General features: G+C 49.8%; 2 protein-coding genes across 3 annotated transcripts in view; one reads left to right on the forward strand and one right to left on the reverse strand.

Moving 5' to 3' along the window:
- Window positions 1–23,436, reverse strand: part of WNT5B (Wnt family member 5B) — a 77,936-nt gene that overhangs the window by 39,259 nt on the left and 15,241 nt on the right. The window lies entirely within an intron of this gene.
- FBXL14 (F-box and leucine rich repeat protein 14) lies at window positions 52–3,481 on the forward strand. Its single transcript, XM_052789173.1, has one exon. It carries the CDS (start codon window positions 234–236, stop codon window positions 1,434–1,436), a length of 1,203 nt encoding a protein of 400 aa, XP_052645133.1. The 5' UTR covers window positions 52–233; the 3' UTR covers window positions 1,437–3,481.

Consider the following 23,436-nt stretch of genomic DNA (forward strand, 5'->3'; position numbering starts at 1 on the left):
CGGCGGCGGCCGCAGGGCGCGGGGCCGGGCCGGGCCGGCGGTCGCGCAGCAGCGTCTCCCGCGGGCCGGGCCGCGCCGCCCGGGCCGGCGATGTGAGGGGCGGCGGCGGCGGCGAGGAGCGCGGCGCGGCACGGCGCGGAGCGGAAGGCGGGCGGGCCCCGAGCGGAAGCGGGCCGGGCCCGGCGGCGAGGAGGAGCGCGGCGCCGGCGGGGGCGGCCGGGCGCGGGCGTGCGATGGAAACGCACATCTCGTGCCTGTTCCCCGAGCTGCTGGCCATGATCTTCGGGTACCTGGAGGTGCGGGACAAGGGCCGCGCGGCGCAGGTGTGCACGGCCTGGCGGGACGCCGCCTACCACCGCTCGGTCTGGCGGGGCGTGGAGGCCAAGCTGCACCTGCGCCGCGCCAACCCCTCGCTCTTCCCCAGCCTGGCGGCGCGGGGCATCCGGCGGGTGCAGATCCTGTCGCTGCGGCGCAGCCTGAGCTACGTGATCCAGGGCATGGCGGACATCGAGAGCCTCAACCTCAGCGGCTGCTACAACCTCACCGACAACGGGCTGGGCCACGCCTTCGTGGCGGAGATCAGCTCCCTGCGCTCGCTCAACCTGAGCCTCTGCAAGCAGATCACGGACAGCAGCCTGGGCCGCATCGCCCAGTACCTCAAGGGCCTGGAGGTGCTCGAGCTGGGGGGCTGCAGCAACATCACCAACACCGGCCTCCTCCTCATCGCCTGGGGCCTGCAGCGCCTCAAGAGCCTCAACCTGCGCTCCTGCCGGCACCTCTCCGACGTGGGCATCGGGCACCTGGCGGGCATGACGCGCAGCGCGGCCGAGGGCTGCCTGGGCCTGGAGCAGCTCACGCTGCAGGACTGCCAGAAGCTCAGCGACCTCTCGCTCAAGCACCTGGCCCGCGGGCTGGGCCGCCTCCGCCAGCTCAACCTCAGCTTCTGCGGGGGCATCTCGGACGCGGGGCTGCTGCACCTGTCGCACATGAGCAGCCTGCGCAGCCTCAACCTGCGCTCCTGCGACAACATCAGCGACACGGGCATCATGCATCTGGCCATGGGCAGCCTGCGGCTGTCCGGCCTCGACGTCTCCTTCTGCGACAAGGTCGGGGACCAGAGCCTAGCCTACATCGCGCAGGGCCTGGACGGCCTGCGCTCCCTCTCCCTCTGCTCCTGCCACATTAGCGACGAGGGCATCAACCGCATGGTGCGACAGATGCACGGGCTCCGCACCCTCAACATCGGCCAGTGCGTCCGCATCACCGACAAGGGCCTGGAGCTCATCGCCGAACACCTCAGCCAGCTCACGGGCATCGACCTCTACGGCTGCACCCGCATTACCAAGCGGGGCTTGGAGCGCATCACCCAGCTGCCCTGCCTCAAGGTGCTCAACCTGGGACTTTGGGAAATGACTGAGAGCGAGAAGGTCAGGTGAGAGGAGGGGGGTGCTCTGAGACCTCCATCTCCTCTGGAGGGACTCACTGACTGACTGACTGACTGCTGCAATGGAGGAGAGAAAGAGAGAGAGAGAGAGAGGGGCACGCACAGAGCCACGCTACCCACGCACCCTGGCACCGGAGGGAGGAACACAGAGAAAAAGAGTATATCCTTCAACCCTTCTGTGCTGCCTACCTACCCTTGCTCTGGAGGAGGAGGAGGAGGAGGAAGGGGGGGCAGGACGAGAGAGAGAAAGCACCTATCCTTTTTCCAGGTCGTGCCTCCAGCTGCACGCTGGCGAGACAGAGCTCCCCCTTCCCCCACAGCATCCTTTCCTGCAGAAGAGGTAGAAGCCCAAACTTATGCACTGGGGCTAGAGACACCCCTCTTTATCCCCACTCCCTGATTCCATCCCCTCGTGCACTAAGGATGGATAAAGACAGACCCTTGTTCTGCCATGTATTCAGAATAGATTATTTTTGGTTTATATAAAGGAGAGTGGGAATGGAGATGGGAACAAACAATAACAGAAAAGGCTTCCTAGCTACACTTATGTACCCAGCTACCCAGTCATCCTGCACTGGGCACAGACACAGCTTTTGGTAAAATAACCATTCCACCTCTGCGCTTGCCCCTCCCCTGTCAACTGGGAATTGTGACAGAAATACTGCTCCCTAGGTACATTGATTTTTTTTTCTTTTATTTTTTTTAAAAAATCTGTTTTCAATCTCCAGTTCCATGTTATTCTCTGCTGTGGGTGGATACAACCTCCTGCTATTCCAGTTCTCCACTGCACTGAGACTAGGGATAGCTACAGCCTCTCCTTTTGTCAGTACGTTTCCGTGTCATCCTGCACTACGGTTGACAGAAAAGCCTAGGCACTCCATTCTTTCTCCCCATCTCTCTACTGGAGATGAAGATACCATTTCCTCCTTCTCCTCTCTCTGTGGGGACAGGACACGGACCCCAGTCTCTTAAGCCTTCCCATGCACTGGGGGACACTGAGAGTTACCGAGACTCGTCTTCCCTTTCATCATTCTCTCTTTTTCTCCCCTCCTTCTTCTTGGCAACAGGGATAGACATATCCAGCTACATATCCATTCCTCTTTGGGTCAGGGGTGAGTGGGTAGAAGGGGTGGCTAGGTCCCCTCTACCCAGGGGACTTGAGGAAGAATCTCCAGCTTCATTTCTGCTTCATTTGAGATACTGTGACCTGTTTTTATTTTGAAATGCATAAAAAAAATTACTGCTACAAAAACAGCCTCTTACTCTCCCATCTATCCCTTGCTTACATCCTGTAACTGATCACAGTTTTCCTCACTCATTCTCCTCTTTACAGTATTCATTTTCTTACATGGTTTTATTTTTAAAGACATTTGAAGTTGCTGTTCTTGTGGATTTTTTAAGTACATTTTTTTTCTGCTGAATATATTCTATATATATAAATATATATATGATGTCTGGCTACCTCGTTTTAATTTGTTACTTTTTTTTTTTTTCTTCTCCTTAAAAGCCCTGGAATTCTTACAGGAAAGAGATTTTGAGACTGAAACATTTTTGTGCCTAGACTGGAATAATGCCCCTTGGGTTTGTTCTTTTTCTCTCCCTCACCTCCCCCCCCCTTTTTTTTTTTTTTAATTTTTGTTTTTAAGCTTACCCTACTGTGTCCCACCTTCACATTCTGGTTGTGCCTCTTCCTCCCTCTTCACTGGGGACTGGGGACCCAAACTGTGCTTCTGCATTTTTACTCTTCTAGCACAAACATGTAACATGTGAGAATCCATGCTGAGGATTGGGCTACTGTTAACAGAAACGTGTAAAATGCAAGTTCGTTTAAAAAAAATTTATATATATAGATATATGCAAATGCTTTCCCCTCCCCTCCCAAATCACCTACAAAAGGTCACTATGCCAGGCTTCCTGTTCATAGGTGGAAAGGAGCAGAGCTGGCCTGCGGGCCCTGAGGCTGCAATGTGACAGGGAGGAGACTGAAGTTCATCTGTCTTATCTCTGTTCTGTCAATAAAATGGAGCTGGGTCTTTAGATTTTTTTTTTTTAATTATTATTTTAAAGAGGAAGAGTAAGTTTTGGTTTTGTTTTGTTTTTTTTTAAAGAAAAATATCTTGACTTTTTTTTGCTTATCTGTTCAAAATCTCAAATCCTCCACAGTAACAGGCCAGACCACGGAGTTAACGCAAACCCAGAGACCCCTATGGATTAATTGTACTGTTTGTGAATTTGTATAAAAAAAATAACAAAGATCCTCTTAAAACATTTTATATTCTTACAGTAAAAAGGTTAAACATATTTATATAATAAAAGAGGAAATATGAAGTATGTTTTTGAAAAAAAAAAAAAAAAAAGCCTTATCTGTGTTGTCTGTGCTTTTTAAAGGCATGTATCTATTTATCTGTCTGTTGGGTTTGGTAAGTATGCTGTATGGCTCATGCTGGGGGTTTGGGGCTGCTCGCTCTTGTTCCAGTGGGTGACAGAGGAGGAGAAGGAAGGAAGAGAGCCTGGTGCCTCCTGTGCAGGATGTTGAGTAACATCATCAGGAAGAGTTTGTAAGGAAGGGGTTTGGTAGAACCAGCCTTGTCTGCAAGGGCGCTTGCGGCATCCATGGGGAGAAACGAAGTTCGGCTGCCCATCGGCGTGAGGTGTCAGCTCAGTTTGAGGTCAGACAAACCAAAAGTGCTGAAGCTCGCTAGCAAGTGAATCGAGTATTCGGCAGTACAGGAAGGTATTTGGGAGGGGGGACAGAAGGGCTGTGTTTCCTAATTTTTTAACACTCCAGGTAGATGGCAGAGGTTTTTTTGTGATTTAAATTGAGGCCCACCCTGGGTGGAAGACCCATCAAATAAAAACATTGCCCAGCAGCGACAGCCACCAAAACCCGTGCCCTCGCCAGCACACAAGGGCCTGGAAAATCCAAAATGTCTTGGTTTCCGCTGCCCAGGCAAAGATTAAAGAGGAAGTAAAGTGGGAACGTGTAAAAAAAAAAAAAATTTGAATAATCTAAGGTGTCCTTTGTCCTATACCATAATCTTTCTCCTCAACGTATGACTTTTAACCCGACGGGGTCCCTTTTTAGCCTTCCGCGAGGTGGGTTTTTTAATTGTTGTTGGAGATGGAGCTTAAGCGGTGTTTACAGGGCAGTGACAAAGCCCGTCTCCCCCCAGCCCGGCGGCGGGGCTCACTCGCCCCGCTGCCCCCTTCCTGCCTCGAAGGAGGGGGAATGCGAAATGGTGGAAGAAGCCGGAGCCATTGTTCAGGAAAGTTAAAAGAGGAGCTGTCCCTGCTTGCTTGCTCAGTCATGCATACTCAATCTGGCCGGGCCCGGGTCCCTATGGAAAGGAGGAGGGTGATTCTTCCCCTCTTTTTAACATTCCTCTCCAGGCCTGGCTGTATTTAAGCTGCTTTCCTCCGCGCCGAGGAGGAGGAGGGAGGGGGATGGTCTGAAGTTCCTGTACATTTGCATTTTAAGCACTTCCAGCACTGAGCAGGCCACTTTGTTCCCCCGCGCTACCCCGCTCCAGCAGCCCTCGCTGGGGGGCTGCTCCAGGTGGGTCGGATGCCCTACCAAAGGAGGTCCCCTCCGCGTCCCGGCTGGACGGCCCCGGCTGCATAGCCTCTGCCTCCACAGGTATTTTTGGTTGAGGCTGGACCGGGCATACTTCTTTGTTGCCAGCTCTAACCACCTCACCCCTTTTATGTCGGTGCTGCATTTCAAAGGGGAAAATAGCGCCCAACTCTGGCCCTCTTAAAAAGAAACACTATCTCCTCCACACCCCAAGGACCTGGACTATCTCAAGGTTTGGACTTTGGGGTGTGTGTTGTTTTTTCCTCCTCCTTTCCAAGACTTCCAAGCTTTCTGCTGGGAGTCCATCACAAAAGCTGCATTGTTCGCTTTAGGGAAAGCCACCACAATTGGATCTAATTGAGCCTGACACTATATCCATCTTCCTCTACTTGGAGGGAGGTGTGGGGTCTGTCTTTCCTGCGTTAAGAAAAAAGTTTACAGTAACTTTTTGACCGAAAAAGAGGATGTATGTACGAACGTTATATACAACGGGAATTCCAGATCAGGTTCCCATTACTGCTGAAAATGTAAATGTTCCTGGGGTAGGCAGCAGTTCCAGCCAGGAATGGGGAATGATACATCTCTCAAGGTAGGTTTGTTTCTGCTGGATTTGAGTGAAAATGGCATCTCCTTATTAAGCCCCATGTTCACATGGATAATGGTGGGCCATCTGTGTCTAAATATAACGTGTGTGCTCATAAGTTCTGTAATCAGAACTAGGACAGGATTTTTTTTTTTTTCCCCCTTAGAAAAAAACCCCAAACTTCCTCTCCCCACTTAGAAAAAAACCAAGCCAAAAGTAGTGCCCACGTGGTCTGGCATGCTCTTTAAGGGCAACCCAAGCCAAAGGAAGCTGCCGAAACCAAAGCCTCCCTGAAGCCCAGCGTTTAGATGCCCTGGGCTGTTCCCATAGATGGAGCAAGTGCTCCTCATGCCTTCCTCTCCTGCCGCAGCGTGACAGCACCACCTCGGGCACAGACGCAGGCCTCCCTGCCTAGCGAGGCCAGGGCTGGGGGAACGCATGCGTCTACTAGTAAAGAGAAGGGTTTCTTAAAATAAATAATCCATTGCCAACAACCATAGACCAATTACCACATGACTCCTCAGGGTAACAAGGAAACTTCATTTTCACTCTCCAGCCGCTCTTGTATTTTTGAAGATGACTCAGTTGGCAACTGGGGTAGAAAAACATATCCACCACCACCACCCCCCCCCCCCCGCATTTGGAAGCGAGCTGGAAGTCTCCCATCTGTGTCAGCGAGCCCGCGGTCCCCAGCAATGGCTTCGGTGCCAGCCTTCGCTGCTGCGCCCAGCAAAAGAGCAAAAGCACTCCCAGCCCACCCAGCCGTGCCAGTTGGGGCAGCAGGGTCCCTTGCCTACAGCTGCGCAAGCCAGGGCACGGAGGATGAACCAGGGACCTGCTTTATGGACCGGTGGCTGTGGGGAGCAGAGGGGCCATGCTCAAGAGGCGGCGGCAGAAAGCGGAGCAGAGCAGGAGCGACATGAAGGAGGGATGAAGGGACTGGTCAGGAGAGGGGGCAGCCAGGGACCAAGGGGCAGCGGCGGGGGATGCCGGCTCGCAAGCTGCAGCGAAGTCCTGTGTGTGTGTGGGGGTCCCTGGGCTGCTGCAGCAGCTGCTCCCCTGGTCAGAGCCAGTGGCTGGCTCCTCTCCCTGGGAGATGGGGAGGAAAAGGAGGCTCCACCTGGGTCCTACTGTATGGACTAGCATACGGGAGGTCCGTGAATGACAGATTTATACATTTTATACCTTCCTGCCCCACACTACAGGTTCGACTGAATCAGTTTGTCATGGTGACTCTGGGGTCCTTTGTTTCCCTGATAATAAATAACGGGGTCATGGGGCAGCTGTCACGCAAACCACCTGGCCCCTGTGCTAGGACAAGAGGTGATCTCCGTGCTAGATAGTATAGAGCTTACTGCTGAACCTGCCCTTTGGAGGTCAGGAAAGAGTTAAAACGAGAGCTGGGTGGCCAAGACACCCAAAGTTTTTGGAACCAAAGGTAGAAGTTAGCACAGGCTGCCATTAACAGCTCAAGCGTAAGTGTCCCGCAGATCTGGCAGCCTCGCTACATATGTACGCACGATGCTTCTAGCAAAGCGGACCCTTTTTTGTTTTCTCTCCCTCCCTCCTCTACCTTAAATCCCACTCTTTTAGCCAGCAGCTCTTTAGCAGTGGCTTCTGTGGAGGAAACAGATAATCGATAAACTCAGCTGGGTGGTGCGGGCTGGATGTGAGGACCCCTCAGGACATGAGCGAGGCCCCATGCCAGAGCTGCTGGCTGGGCTGCATGACGCTCCCTGCCGCAGCCAGCCAGCGAGGCCATCCCGCTCAATTCCCCAGCCCCAAGCTGCACGAAAGAAAGAGCTGGAGAGGGTTTGTCGGGCTCCCGTGCCAGAACTTAGACTCCAGCCACGTTTGGCAGGGACGCTAGAGCTTCTCCCCCTTCTTTAATTAAATCTACCAAATGCATTAGCTCAATGGCAGCCCAACCTGAAATAGCACCGTAGAGATTTCAAAAGATCCAAATCTGATCTGTCCTTATGACAGAAAGATGAACGGAAATATGATTTTCCTAAAAGATTCCCTAAAATCTGGGGCGTGTTTTGGAAAGAGTGTCAAAAGTTTAATACCAGGGCCTGGACACATGCCCTGAGCAAGTATTTCCACATGAGAGGGTTACTGAGACATAAACCAAACTCCTCTTCTGCTACAGAAACTAACTCGGATCAAGAAATGGGCAATTCCTCCTAGTTATTTTCTTTCCTTTGAGCCTTGAGTCTCCAGGCACAGTTTAGTGATTTGAAGATGAAGCAATTTCCCCTCCCAGCTTTAAAAAAAAGCCAAAAAATTGTATCTGAGGTTCATCCTCTTCCCCCCTCTCCTTCCACTCTTTCTTCCCCCAAAATGTCCCAGCTTTACAACCCCTGAGCAACTTAAGGGTCTTGGCAGGTCAACACCAGAGGTGTACAGACAGCACCACACAGGCACGCCGACTGCAGCTCTGCAGCCAGCAGCCTCTCCCCTTGTTCGGTGAGCTAAAACACCAAGCGCCCAGCAGCAATAAAACCCTGCCATTATCTCCTTTCTTGACAGCCACAGCTGCATGCCCAGCACCCCAGCTTCAGCGCTATAAACTCCTCCTGCCGCACGCTGGGGAAAAGTCCCGTAAGGCTGCTTGTGCCACAGGCCAGCTGGTTTCCTCTGCTCCTCCAGGCTCGTGGAGCTGCCTGGGATGCAACGCGGGCCTCTCGGCTCCGGCAAATCTGCAGCCGCTCGACCAAAGCGCCCTACGCGCCACCAATCCCTATATGGGTTGGCCAGAGGCGACGGGGACAACGAGATCCCTTGGGCCGCTTGTCTGCCCAAACACCCAGTAAAACCAGACGGGGACAACGTGGTAAGACAGCAAAGCGAATGCTGCCTATGATACCGGCGGGGTTTCTCCATCAGCGTGGGCTGGGTGAAGCATCCTCATCCTCCCCCCATCCGCGTAGCCACCGATTTCCCCCTCCCCATCTCGCAACACCTCCGAGGACCCGCCGGCTCCCCCCTCCCCGCTCCACCGCCGCCTTTCCCGGGCCGGGTCCCGCCTGCAGCGGCGGCGCCGTTCCGCCAGGCGGCAGCATTGCCCGCCGAGTGCCGCCGCCCGCCCGTTCCCGGGTCAGCCCACCGCCCACCGCCCCGGGGAACCGGGGGCTCCGCTGGGGCCCGTTCGGGCCCCAGCGGAGCCCCCGGTTCCCCGGGGCGGTGGAGTCGACTCATCCCGGGCCAAAGCTCCCCACCTCACACGATTAATTCAAACTCCACGCACTAATTAATTCACTCTCACAGGGTTGCCGGGTCCCCTGCCACGTCCTCAGCGGGGGTACGGGGGTCACCGAGTGAGAAGGGCGAGAAATCGGATCACGGCAACCCTGCACCGCGGCTGTGCGGGCACAAATCAGTGCGGGGTGGCCGAGGTCGAAGCTACAAAGGGATGGTGAACTCCGTTGCTGCTCATCATGATCGTCACCATCAGTGCTTGATGGTGGTGAAGGGTCCTGAAGGTTTGCACCACGAACCAAAACGGGAAGCCACAGCTGGCGTAGCTGGACCGGTGGTCAACGCACCCCATCGTTGTGCAAGACCCGCACACCCCAGCCTGAATCGGCTGCCTTCTGGAAAACATCCATCCCAGACTTAGTACTTCTGCCTGAAGTCTGCACCTCTTGACATCTATAGCTTGACACTAAGAAAATTATTTTGTTTTTTGGTTTTTGGGTTTTTTTAAAGCATGCAAGCGTGAGAATGGTAATGGAGCAGGATCAAACTTAAATTAACGCTTCGATTATTTTAGTTCAGTTTTGTTGTGCAGGGCTTTGCTATGTTGTTGGCATGGTTACTCCGTGGGATACCTCTGTAGTGATTAAGGTATCTGGAGCTGTATGCGCATGTCCTTTTTAGCACCTAAACTTGAATAGTTTTTTTTATCCACTTCTCACACTGCTGCTACAGATACAGTGATGGTGTCTTTTTCAGAAGCAGCTATACCTGCTAATTTACTAGAATTAATAATTAGCTTCTGCATGGCTCATTACGTGCACAGACATCAGAAAGGGAAGTATCATCACTAATGGGGAAAGAGAGGTGGAAGCAACTTGACTAAGGTTACATCCCAAATCCGTGAGTGGCCAAACAGCACCTGGCATCCACCTCTCCCACCTCCAGTCCTGCTGGCTTCTGCCACTTGGAGCAGCAACAACTGAAATGAGTTTTCAAGCCTAAGGTAGCCCTGGAGAGGGAGGGTCAGGACAGAGAAACACTAAGTGCAGAGGACATCTTCCTACTCTTCCCCACACCAGGCTCTGCTACCCAGAGCCCCAGAAGCACTGGGTGAACGAGTGCGGGCTGTGGAATGCTCCCAGCAGCAGGAACTGCTCCAATAAGCCATCCCTATCTGTTCAGACTCTTCAGCCGTTGCGCCTTTTATTTCAGGCAACAGCGAGCCTCACCAAACAAACGTGGAGCTGACAAAAAGTGCCGCCTTGACAGCCCTGGAGGCCGATGTCCCGTCACAACAACAGGTACGGCTCGGATTGCAGCTCGCCCAGCTGCTCTATCTACATCTTCACCAGGACTGTCCCTGCCGTGACTCGGGGACCACCCATGCGGATCAAAGGCGCGGGCAGTACACGGTCCTTAAGGCTGCAAATGCTATCGCCCCTCAAGGTTTTCCTTCCTGAGAGGCACCTATCCATTAGCAAAAACTTGCCCAGACCACACCAAAGACCAACCAAGCGACAGCGACTTTTGGTTTCCAGACCCAGACCACATGGTGCGAGGGCTTGCGCCTCGGCTGCCCGCTCCCTTCCCCTCACCTCTGCCGGTTTGAGACACAGCGTGCCGGGGGGACAAGCGGGGACATCATCTCCCGCACACACCTGCCAGGGACTCAACCAGACGGGGAGGCTGCATGTGAGCGGCTGGGTGTAACTTCCACCCTGTCCCTGGTGCCAAAAACAAGCATGTTAAAGCTAATCTACCCCTGTCTCAGCTCAACTGCTTTTCTGTGACTAAGCCCCTTATAATGGTTTTACTAAAATCCCCTTTTGATGGAAAAAATCCCAGCTGGAAGTTTCAGGCAGCGGCACAATGTGCAAGTCTGCGTGTCCCTTTCCCCCGCTTCACAAAAGCCTCTAATCGAGTGGAAAATTTGCTGGAGGCCAGAGGTTTAGGCCTGCAATTATTTTTTAAGGGATTATCAGGAGAGAATGGGGGTACTTACGACCCTCCCTCTCTTTGTGTTTTGCTCTGTGCCGCTTTCAGACAGACTCAGCCAGAAACCTAAACCACCGCAGCTGGATCCAGTGAAACCAGGGCTCGGCTGGGCGGCACTCCTCCTCTGTCCTACGGGATGGACCCCAGCCTCCAGGTTAAACGAGTCCCATGCCAGCACCATGCAACGAACAGAAATGCTTTTCCACAGAAGCAACGCTAGAAGATCTTTTTAAAGAAAAACTTGAGAAAAAGCAACCAATTCCAGTCCTGTGAGCCTCACCAAACTGAAAATCCAAGGAGCCAGCAGGGTTGTAGTCCACCGGACAGGCTGGGCTTTGGCTCTGCAAAGCCATTATGCAGGAGGTCTTGCACAAGTTACTTGCAGCAAGCTCCAAAAAAGACTTGGCACCAAAGACATGCACGCTGCAACACCCAGCTTTTAAGGGCCTTGCTCCAAGGGTGGATCCCGGGGTTAGGGTCCTTGGTGCTTTTGCAGCCTCTGAGAAAAGTCAGACACCACCGAGGCTCCAAAACAACTTCTTGTGAGCGTGGAGCCACTTACTGTCAGCATGTTTAGCATGGGCTGGCCAGAGGAGAAACGCCGCTGGCTCTCCTGCCTGAGGAGCTCTGTACCTTGCTCAGAGCTACCAGGAGCTGCCTATGCTCACACGTGACCCAAAATTAGGTGCTTCTCCTCTGCCGCCAAATTGCCGCGCTTCCGCTTGCGTACAAGCGGGCGAGCCATACCTGGAGGAAGCAGCAGCGTGCCCTGCTTTTAAACACTAGCCTAAGGAAGCAGGAGACCTGCTTTCATTCCTTCCTCCCTTTGTGGCACTTCAAACCTACCCCTCCCAGAGAAGGCACTAACCATCGGCCCTCAGGCGAGGGCCAGGAGAAAGGGCCACTCTTCACTATTCCCATATAAGCCATGCTACGGTGCAGATGATTATTCTGGACTCAGTACAAGAAACAGAGTACGTGAAGGAAGCAATAGCTCTAGACCACCAGTGTTTACTCTTGGTGCCAGCCTCTCAGTGTGCTTCATAAAGCAACTGTTGGATAAAACAGAGAAGCAGGTTTTGATCCCTAAGCCTTCCAACCATTCGGCTGCTATATGAGATGTTTCAAAAGAAAGTGGTAGCTGCCACTGGGTGTTCGATCTTATGGTGTCCGTGTGTGCTAGGTGTGCTCCGAGAGCACCTGGGGAGGCTGAGGGGCCAGGGTGCTTTCGTTCTGGATCATGATCAGCCTCAAGCAGTTTTGGGCAGGCACATAGGTATAACACTCAGCACCCGAGGGGTGTTAAAATAACTTTAAAAAACCCAAACAAACACAGAGAAAAGGCAAATGAGGCATTTATGGAATTTAGATGCCTCCAGGAGCTAGGTGGTGCCTAAGCTGGGGATTTTGATTTTGCAATTTTGAATACTGCCTAGACGTCATTTGTTTTGGTGGGGTTTTTTTTCTTGGATTAGTTCTTTTGCCCTTCTCTACTGTATTCTCTCCATCTACATGGACACTGTTTTTGCAGAGTTCCAAGACAGTAAGATAAAAAGACGAATGCTCAAAATTGCTCATTAAGGCTGATGTGCTTTAAGATACTCTGTACACGTCTAACTTCTAGAAGACGGATGAGTCTGCTCTCCAAGATATCTTTGGATACTGAAGCGCTCAAGCTAAGGGATGCAGAATCACCAGTAACTAGTAGTGTAGGATGTGACCTGTGTGATTCACTAGTGGCACTAGAAATGTAAGGCCAGGTGAAGAGTCAGCTCCAGCTCCATCTTCTCACCCTAATAAATTGAACACCGAGCATAGCACCACAGGAGAGCCATCCTTTACTACTTCCAAGGAAGCAGATCTTTCCCCCAGCCTGCTGTTCCTGAGTGCTGTTGGCAAGCCTTGCTCTTGGAGTCCCGAGACTTTCTGTTTACACACAGCCTGCTGTCCACAGATAACCTTGAAAAGCCCTGCTTACAGTACCACGGAAACACTGGGGACTTCCAGAGATCACTGTCCAAATTCTGCACAGAGGCAGGATCAAGTATACTTGGATCATTGCTGACAAGGGTTCATCTTACCCATTCCTAAAACTGTCCCTAAAGGCATAGCCTGCAGCCCCCTTTCCCAACCACTTCCAGTTTACTTCTAATATTTTTTCTCCTTATCCACCTTAAATATTCTGTTTTTGTCTTCCACATTAGGCTGTATTTTTAATGCTCTCCACAACTGGCAACAGAAAAGAGTTGCAGACTTTTCTGTTCAGGGCAACCTCTTACCGCCGGGTCCACAACTCCTTTCCCTTAGTCCTCACGCTCATCTCCCTGCAGATGCACCTCGGATGCACCATGCTTCAACTCCACCTCCGTGCAGGGTTTGCCTTGCGAAGAGCCCAATTATCATGCTGCATTATATGGATGGATTTCTAGATGTGTGATAAACATGTCTGAAAACTATTATGATCCTCCCAAATGTTTGCGGCCTGCAAGACTTGAATCCAGAATCCCAACAATGTAAAGTGATTTGCTCACTGGGATGTCATAAAGATTTTATATTTTACAATATTATTATAATATATACTACAAAAATATTATAAAGATACAACTTGCCACTTGTAAGTTGTTAAAGCTTCCTAAGACATATAGGTAACTCAGTATTCGCCCTCTGTCCCAGCACTCCCACTACTTTCTTTTATAGGTACCTGCCAGCCCCGCTTCTTTATCCTCCTTACAGGTATTCTCTCATACTCCTTGATCCAACAGCTGTGTTCCCCACAGGAGTCAACAGGGACCGTATTTCCATCCCCTACCCCGGGGCCATTGATGGAGACACGAGGGATGTGCTCAGTTCAGCAAGACCACCAGCAAGTGTTTCACATGCAGCTACACAAAGTAGAAGAATCTTCTTTTTCTAGTGTAGCTTTATCACGCAAGTGAAAAGAGGGGACTGACAGGCCGTGCCAACTGGAACCACTCCTGTCTGAGTTGGACACTACACCAAAACTGTCCTAGCACGAGCATTACAGACCTTTGAACTTCATGGGCTCTTGTCAATTCTGTCACCAGTATAGGATGTCCCGCAATGATAAACAGTGAAAAAAAATCCCTTTCCAGCTCTCAGCAGAGAAGTCATGCTGACTGTCGCTGTACTCAGAGAAGGTATGGTGCACAGGTAGGTATTTGTTTCCTGCTTGCACTATCACTACTATTTTCAAGACAATTTCAAGCTCATCACTGTGCAGAACAGAAGTGCTGAGCTACACCACAGAAATAACATTGCTCATCCAGGAAATTACAACTCCACGTCTTACACAGTGTATTGCCCCCGTGTGTAGCTATGCAATGCAGTGGCCATTAGCAGCAGTGGAGTGAGGAAAGTGAAGAGGCTTATGGCTTGGATTTTTAAAAGTCTAGGCACTCAGCCATCCCAGAGCACCACAGGAGCTTCTGGTGAATTGTACCTCTCAGGAAAAAACGGAGTGAATTCTGTTCTGGGCTCACTGCACAACTGCAGGCAAGTCCTGCCACCCCTCTGCATCTCAGCTGCTTTGTGCTTAAACTGAGAGTAGTACGTACCTATGAGAATAGAAAAGCTTATTTCTGGAAGTTCAAAAAAATACTTGAGGCCTCTGCATGGAAGTCAGAGAAGTCTCAAACATAATCACCGATATTCCTGCACCCAGGGCACAGTACAGGAAATTTGTCAGAGCCTTCCAACAACACTTGAGGAAGTCCCAGCACATGTTCATTTCTGCCCCTGCCATACCATTTCCCTGAAGAATGGGCCTTGTAGACAGAAGGGTTTCAAAACACAGCTTGAGTACAGTAACTGCAGACATATTGTGTCAGACAGGGGCTCGGTGTTGAAAGAATGTCTATACGTTCAGTTGCGTATTGTTACAAGCATTTAAAGAAGCTGCTGTATCCAAAAAGGAAGGACAAGTTCTTATTATTATGAAAGCTGGGGAGTTTCCAGGATTACTGATGTGCCAGCAAACGATCCAGAGCCAGGAGAGATAGTCACGGTAGAAACAATAGGAAAATCTACAAGCACCTGAGGACCACCTACGCAACATCTGCACGTGTCTCATAAACCAGGTGTTGCTCCCTGGAGCACATAATTTGGGCATGCATTCAGTGTGCCACTCCTACCACCTCCTGGCTCCCACCAAAACAATGTCACGCACTGCCTACAGCTACGTGCAAAGCAAGTAGCGCCAACCCTGGTTCAGAGAAATCCATCATTTACCCAAGAATATGTTGTGTCAGTACAAAACTAGCCCACAGCTGGGAATTGGCAGGAACATATTTGAGGTATCACACTCAAAGAGGAGGAACAGAAAAACTGCTTTGCCCACAACTGCCCAAAAGCAACTGCAGCAGTTTCAGTCAAAGACTTAAAGGGAGGCACACAGAGAAGTCAGGGGTCAGGCTCCAAGAGAGACACAGATTTGCACTCCAGAAAACAGGCTACAAAGCACTAAATGCGAAGAGGAGTTTATCCCAGCAGCAAGCTTCATGCTTCTTACAGACATGCTTTCTTTACAGAGGCAAATGCATCTCGGTATGCCCAGCATCTAGTGCAGCTCTGGTCGCTTAGTCCATGGATCCTACCACACTTCAAGGATGGGAGCATCTCTCCTTCATGCACTAGCTGTTCTCAAGAGCTAAGGCTGAAATCCTGGCAATAGTTCCCCCTCCTCTTTAAAAACAAAGAAAAAAACCAAAAACCAAAACCAAGAAAAAAACCAATCCCTAGTCAGGAGCTGGCTATGCCACAGAATGAAAAAGTGCTTACTTTTCTTCAGGAAGAGATGATATTTCTTATATCAGGTTGACAATGGTCGTTCAATGGGGTTCAGCATATGGATGCAGTTCTGGAGGATTTTTATTTGAATAAATATGCATAACTCCAGGGGGAAAACCTCTGTCAATACAAATCCTATGGAAAATATTGCTCCTGTAGACAGAAGAGAGACCAGTTCTGTTTGTGTATTCAGGCACCGTATATATGAAGACATTTTAGAGGCCTCTATACTTAGCCATTGTGGTTTCAATCTTTCCCGGGCCAGAGGTAGCTGTGTAAGCATATAGTCAGCATTGGCTAAACAAGAACTTTTAAAACCATACTATTATTACCAAGTTAGTTAAAGAAGGCTTTTTTCTTCTTTTTTTTTGGGGGGGTGGGGGGTGGGTGGGCAGAGATCTGTAATTCAAGACAAAAATCATTAAAAAAACCCCACCCCAACAAAAAAACACCACCTTTCTAGTCCTTAGAGTGAGCTGTGGTTTTTTTCAGTAGCTCTTTATATTTAACTGCAGCCAGACCACTTCAGGTCATGATTTCATCTGATCTTTGCAGGATGGTAGTGCTGGGTCTCGCCAATACTCCTGGGGAAACCAGGGTCCCTCAGGAAGCGATGCGGCTGACTCAGGCAGTGGAACTCCTTCCTCTGAGTCAACACTGACCCAGCGTTTCAGCATCATGCCGGAGGGTGCTGACCTGCTCGGTGCGTTGTCTTTTAGAGGAAATAAATGGTTGCCTGACCACACTCGTGGTTATTAAAGACAACACGTCGGTCTACACAAACACTGGCATTTGGCTACGTGACCGCTCCCTATGTGTGCAATTACATTTCTGCCTTCCTCCACTTTCTGTCCTGAATTGTTTCAATAGCTGCTGTGTTTCATCCAGCCCTAAATGCACTTTGATGGTTGGAGGAACAGTTCCAGCAGAGCCCAAAACTAAGAACCTGGAATTTTATTGCTGACCCCACCTTTGGTTGGCCGCATAACCTAAGCATGTCTCTTCTACCTTCCCCTCTCCCTTGCCTTCCCCACATGCAAAAGGGGGATCATGAGAAGAATCTCTTCTGTAAAATGCATTGAGAGTGGAAAATGGAACCAGTGGAAACCAGTGGAAAATCCCATGTAAGAGAGCACTATAAAGATGAATTATGCAACATGGTGCTATTAATTAGGTACGCTGATCAAACATTTGGGGATTTTTCAGTAGAAAAGGCGTTAGGAAAAATAAGAGATTTGTAAAGACAGCAGTGAGTCTTCTGCATTTGTTATAATCATGACCTGTGATCTTTCTTTAATCCAAGAGTGCCTTGGATTACAGACCAGACAGGTATTTCCCCCTTTGATGCAGATGAGTTCAATGATGCCTACTCTACAGTAAGTGCTCTAAAGGTGCTGAGCATTAGCAGGATTTTTTTCCACAGGCAACTCAGCTGCCTATAATTATCTGAAGAAAAATTCTTCCTCTTCTTCCCTAATCCCAGTGCTCTGATCACATGCTACGTTTGCTCTGGGGACTCCATTTCAGAACCATGTGACATTTACAACACACAGTCCTAAAAACACATGAAAAATACACCTGGTTCTGGGATTTGGCACAAACTCAGCCCAGGTTCACCGAAAGGTTTGTGACCCTTCTGAGCACAGCTGGGACCAAGTTACAGTTTTGCATTGTACCTTGTGGCTTGGAGAAGAAAAAAAGTCTGATCAAACTTGGAAGCTTTGACTGAGATGCACTTGAGAGTTTGAGTTCAGTTTAGGCATAAACTCGGTTCAGAACTCAGAGGCTGGAAACTGCCTTGAATGGAGAGTGGCTGGAGTATATGCACTCACCTGCACGGCAAAAAGGATCAGCTCAACAGGGGTGACAAGGACTCGACAGCAGACCTGACCACTACCAACACTGAGACAGCCATGAGAATGCCAGTATTGTAGTTCAAATAGGGATTCACTTCTGAAGCAAATCCCCCATCAATCCCACTACCCATGCAGTGGTTTGCAACTTGGAGCAGACTTAGAGCTTGCGAACTGGGTTCTCTCTGGATGAAACTGCACAGGAGACCATGCTTGAGGAGGATACCTCACACGCCTCCTCCACATCCATGGGACCGGACAAGAACTAGTCCAAAATAACACCCCCCCCACCAAGTGCTATTCCATGGGTGCCAGGTCTCCAGCACTAACTGTTCACCCTCCAGACCCGCTCCTCCTGGCCCGCAGAGGTACTAGTGGTACCTGATCACTTGGCATATCTGTTTATGAGCACCCTCTGCTGGATATTACAATTTTTTCTTCCCTCCAGGCCAGCGATGCTAGCAGGCTACCTCTGCTAAACCAGCAAAACACTGGGGTGTGGAAGCAAGGAGCCTGTCCTGGGTATCCCTGGGATGCCCCAGTGTACAACATGCCCAGCGCACTGAGGGGGGGACTACTCTACACCGGTATATCTGCAGCAGGATAAATCAGCTTTCATTGAGAACAATTAGAGCCCAAAGACGTACTCATAACAAGGGAAAGTCAAACCCAACCAAAGCCTTCCCCACATGACTAAGCTGCTTACAACTCACTTCAGTCTGAACAAAACATATTGCTGACAAAAGATGCTGATGTAACACCTAAAACGCATTGTTCCCCAAGAGGATGGGAGCCATACAGGCTCTGATGGTGTAACGCTTCCACTGCGGTTCAGACCTGCAGAGGTCACCTATCCACCACAACATGGGGGTGGACGACCAGCAAAGAGGTAATTGAGACAACTGACTTGGTGGCTTGACAAGGTGGATAATTGGCATCTTGAATCTATAGTCCGGGAGGACGACAACATCATCCTCATATTCTACATCTCAGCCTTCGGGTGATTAGAAAGTTGTGGTCACCTCTGATCCCAGCCAGGTTTATAGTAATCATTCAATGCAGAGATGTTGGGGAACGCAAGGCTCAGGCAATGACTCCTCTAAGCTACTGTCCACTGTCAGATGTTTCAAAGGAAGGTATTCGAGGTTTATGGGCCCGGGAAGAGCATTTAACCAGCTGCAGCTGGAAGACTGTCCAGGAGCAGGAGGCCTGATACCTTCTAAAACAGCTAGAATAAAATTCATAAACTGTGCATAAGATTTTTTATCCATATAAATGTCTAATCCTTTCTGCATTCTACTATGTTCTTGGTCTCAATTATTTATGTGCTGTAAGAAAAAAATAAGTTTCACCTCTGTCAAATGTTTTATTTCAATTTCATTGAAAACCTTGTATTATGTAGAAGTATACACAGGAATGCCTGGTTTACTTCTCTGTACTTCTAAGTTTACATACTTCTGTCATGTTGCTTTTTATTACTCTTCACTCTAACTAAGAATGCATAATCTTTTCAGTCTCTCCACACCTCTAAGCATTTTCATCACCTTTTTCTGCTAAATATTTGTGGCCTAGTGATCAGAAATGAACATATAATATTTTAAGACCGGAGTCGCAGGGAATCACTCGTCTTTCCACTAAACAGATCCAGCACATCCCATTGCCAGCAGCCTCCTCCTCACCCAAAGCGAGGGGAGCAATGGAGGAAGCAGGGCTTATTACATCGGACCCTTTCATACTGCACAATTCATGACCACTGGAGGAGTTGTGTGCTCCTGTACCATGCCAGCCAGTGTCGGCTGTGGTAATGCAAACGCAAAGGCATTAACCCTGCTCCCTGCTAGGAAACAAAGTCTCCCACTCATTCCTTAGAAAAGTTAAACGTACTCATTTCCGAGGGACTTGCGGGGTGGGTAGATACACTCACTGCAGTTCCCCAAAGGCAGCTCAGAAATAACCTGGGAGGATCCCAGATGAAGGCTGGGTGTCTTCTTACATCTGTCTGGTTCAGGAGATGGAGTGTAAACAGTGGCACATTAGCTTAGATTAATTACAGGCTGCCAGTATTTTGCTTTCATGTAGCGAGCTCCGGGAACATAACACCGCTGATAATTAAATAGCGCCTTCCATCAAAAGGCTCCAAACCACCCAGCAAACCAGACGAGCTGTTAAGGTAGGGCTGCTGGAGCAGCACACAGCAGCGGCTTAACAGGACATAGGGACACAGCACACTTGTTTAGGAAATGAAAAATTTCTACTGAAACTACAGAAGGAATTATCACGTGTTTTACATTACATACTGCGCAATAAAACCTGGGCAGGATTAGCAGCAGTGCCAGGAGACCTTCACTGGTCAGACAGAGTTTTATATCCCATGAGGCAGATCATTTCTCCCATGACACAGCACCCTATCTTTTTCTTTTTGCCTGGAACGTTGGCTCAGTAATGACTGAGGAATAAAAAAAAAAAACCAAAACCACAAACCCCAAAAGTTATTTCCTACTTTGTTTTCTGCAGCTCTGGGGTTTCTTTGCAGCTTTCCTACACAGGATATGAGCAATGCGCACGTTTTATTTGGGAGATAACAGCCCTCAGGTAAGCAAGGGTGAGAAAATACAGAACAGGAGATACCTGCCAACAGAGAAAAGCTCACAGCAGTGGGGTTAAACTTCTGTGTTACCACATCCCTTCCTTCCCCATCTCCTTCCACACACACTGCTGCCCATCAGCTATGTGAGATTTTGTGCCGGGGTCACCAGTGTAGCACACCAGTGCAGTGTCAATACTGCGAGGTGGGCGATCAAACCTGCAACCTCCTTCTCGCGTGCCATATCCCCGCTGCGCTACCCCGTGCTCTCTCCCTGGTCATTTCCTTTTCTGTCCCTGCTCTTTCCAGTCCCAAGGCTGCTTTTCCCTTCTTGGCCCCTGCTCCTCATCCCCTTGCAGTCAATACCCGCCAAAGGCAGGGAAGTTCACGGTTACGCTGGCTGGCGCGGCTGAATGAATTGCTGCTGTGAGCCAGGCTGCTCCCCAAAACTGCAGCCCTGAACTCGTCAGCTGTTCTCTCAAAGGCACCAAAATGAGAGGCCCATGCAGAAGCCGAAGGGAGGGCAGGGGCTGCCAGGATCTAGCTGCTGCTTTACGCTCACACTTGCAACTGGGAGCAGAACTGGTGGAGAGGTGTATGTTTTTCCTGCCCACCACATCCTCGGCGCTATCTCGCATCCCTCTGCAGAAGGGACTGGGAACCTGCAGTTCAGGAACTTGGTATCTCAAGATCAGCTGCCCTTCGCAGGCAGTTTCTTGCCCTGGAGTCCCAGGGTATAGGGACTGGGGACATTAACATACTGAAACACAGACCATATCACTTCAGCACTCCCAGAGTCACTCTCAGAACTCCAGCTTGAGCATCAGCAGCATTACTGACGGGCAAAACCACGTGCTGTCCTCACAAGCGCAGCATTATCACTCGGTGGTTTCACACAACTGCCCACTGTGCAGGCACAGCAACCGATTCAGCCAATTTCACCTTCTGCAGCTGGATTCGAGGCAAGGCCACAGATGCCCTTCAAAAACCAGACACTCAGGCTGCAACCTGCCCACTGATATACTGGATGGCTGAAGAGCCCGGCTGGGAAGCGATCCATAGTGATAAGGGCATAGGGAGAAGGGCTTAAGGGGGAAAGAAGGAAGGAAGCAAACTTCACACAGGAGCAATGCTTATTTTTGAAAGGTTAGTTACATGTTATGGTTTAGTTAATAACCTGAGGTGGACTAGAGGAGACACACACTTCCATAGACGTATCTTTCTGGCATGTTCTGCAGCCAGCCTTTACTTTTCACATAACAGTTGAATAAAAGCCACAAATATTAAGTCTACGCCACAGCACGCGGTACAGCAGCTAAAGCACGTGGCTGTGGGACAGCTATTTGTGAATTCTGCCTAACCCTGCCAGAAAAAAAACCTTTCCCCAAGCCCTGCCATCCCATCGCTGAAACCAGGTAATCTCAACTACAGAAGCTGTACCTGCTCCTCAGGGCTGAGGTGGGGGTACTGATGGATGGGAAGAGGGAAGCAAGCACCAAGGACCAAAGTACAGGAAAGCCAAGGAGATACAAAGTTACCAAAATTCTACAGCGGTATCTGCTAGGATTGTTCACTTACCTACCTCCAGGAACTGCTGGACAGTCAAAAAAGCAGGACCAGGCAAGCCCCCAAGGGAAGCTAAATAAAAGTAATTCCCATCTGGTCTCTCAACACTCCTGTGTTACAGAGAGGATAAGCTACACCTGGGCAGGTTCAAATGGCAATGATAATCCTCTGCACTCTCTGCTGCTCACAGCCATCAGCACCCAGGTTAAGTCCATGGAGGAAAGGAGGCACTCAGGCTTACCAGAAGTTACAGAGTGCGGCTTAACCCCAGAAATCCCAGTGCCCAGCCCTCACCCTCACAACTGAATCCTCAGAGAGAAATCTGGAAGATTTTATTGTCATTAGCATGAAGTGCACATCCCAGAGCTCTAGCATCCCTCGGTGTAGAGCAGGACCCTAGTGTGCCAGGAGCGCTATGCCTGTATGGCTTTGGTCTGCAAAGTGTGGCTTGCACCGCAGTAATATTCAGAGGCCCCAATGTGCTAGGCACTATAAAGCACAAGACAGAACTTACTTCACATCATCATTATCCCCCTAGATAAATATAAAACCTTATACTGAAGAGTTTTCTCATCACCTTTTTTAGTAAGGCAGCCATATAGCGACACTGGCATTCCTCTCACTTAGAGTGGCATAAGGAAGAAGAGAGAAAAATGTATTTGGCAGCCAGAGATGTGATGCAGTACATTAGATGGGCAGGCAGGCAATCCTGGCGAGCTCATGGAGAAAGAGCAAGGGTTTCCACCAACCCATTTGCCTGGGTAAGCCCCCAAAAGTCCCCAGCAGGTTTGTGTCACCAATGCAGCTACACTTGCCCTGCTGCTGTCACCTGCACACGGCAAAGACTAAAGTGAGCTCAGGTGTGCCTCCTTGCGCTGCATCCACGTCTTGGCATTTACACACCATGGGAATACTTTCCCCTCCCCTGAAATCACTCCCACTGTGCTAGCAGAAACAGCAGAGGAAGACAAGCCAAAAAGCAGGACTAGAAACTGCAAAATCTAAGTCCTCTTTAGTCACCAAGTTGCATCTGTTCCTCACACATTTCTTGGAGGTATACATTTCTGTCCCAACATGAGCAAAAGCCCAAGGACTCCAGTTGTCAGCGTGCTGCCAGCGCTAGAGTTCCTTCTGATATATTTAGAGCATGCAGCATCACACCAACTCCTCTACTCATTAATCCGTGATATTTGAGCTATGATTTTTTTTGCTTTTCTTAAGGTGACCTATCTGAAGAAACTCTTGGATCATAAATCTGGTTGCTGAACAAGAAAAATACGGTTGCCCCAATGTTATTTTGTTGCTGCAACTACCTTGGCTTTTTATTTAGAGAATAGGTTTTATGTCTCTCCTGCAAGGACAAACTCCTGATGAGACTAGAATTCTGGGTGCGACGACTGACCAATGCATCTGACCCAAGGCTGAAAATAAAAGCTGGCTTCCCACCTTAGTTTCCAAGTAAACTCCACCAAATGACGCAGCACCCCATACTGCATTTCACAGGCAGTGCAGATATATTTAGCCCAGTACGCCCCTCCCAAAGTGCAGCGTGGGGCACAACCAGCCGAGCAGAACCCAGGGAGGAATATAGGAAAATGAACCGGGCAAACCATCCTCTCCTATTCAGTAGCGTGGATCTTGTTTACTTGCTTTGTTTAAAAACAAAACAAACAAACAAACAAGGAAACTTCACAAGAGGAGTTTTATTTTCAGGTCAGCCAGCAAACCCAAGAGCTGTAATTAGGTCCTGGAAATTAGCAGTTTAATTTATTTGTGTTGTCGGATGTTCTTAGTATTTCCATCTGAGCACCAGACAGGAATGTAGGGGAT

Source organism: Harpia harpyja, chromosome 6 (assembly GCF_026419915.1).
Source record: "Harpia harpyja isolate bHarHar1 chromosome 6, bHarHar1 primary haplotype, whole genome shotgun sequence".
In the NCBI taxonomy this organism is placed as follows: Eukaryota; Metazoa; Chordata; class Aves; order Accipitriformes; family Accipitridae; genus Harpia; species Harpia harpyja.

Coding starts and splice junctions, on each gene's coding strand:
- FBXL14 (XM_052789173.1), top strand. CDS start 234: ATGGAAACGCACATCTCGTGCCTGTTCCCCGAGCTGCTGGCCATGATC.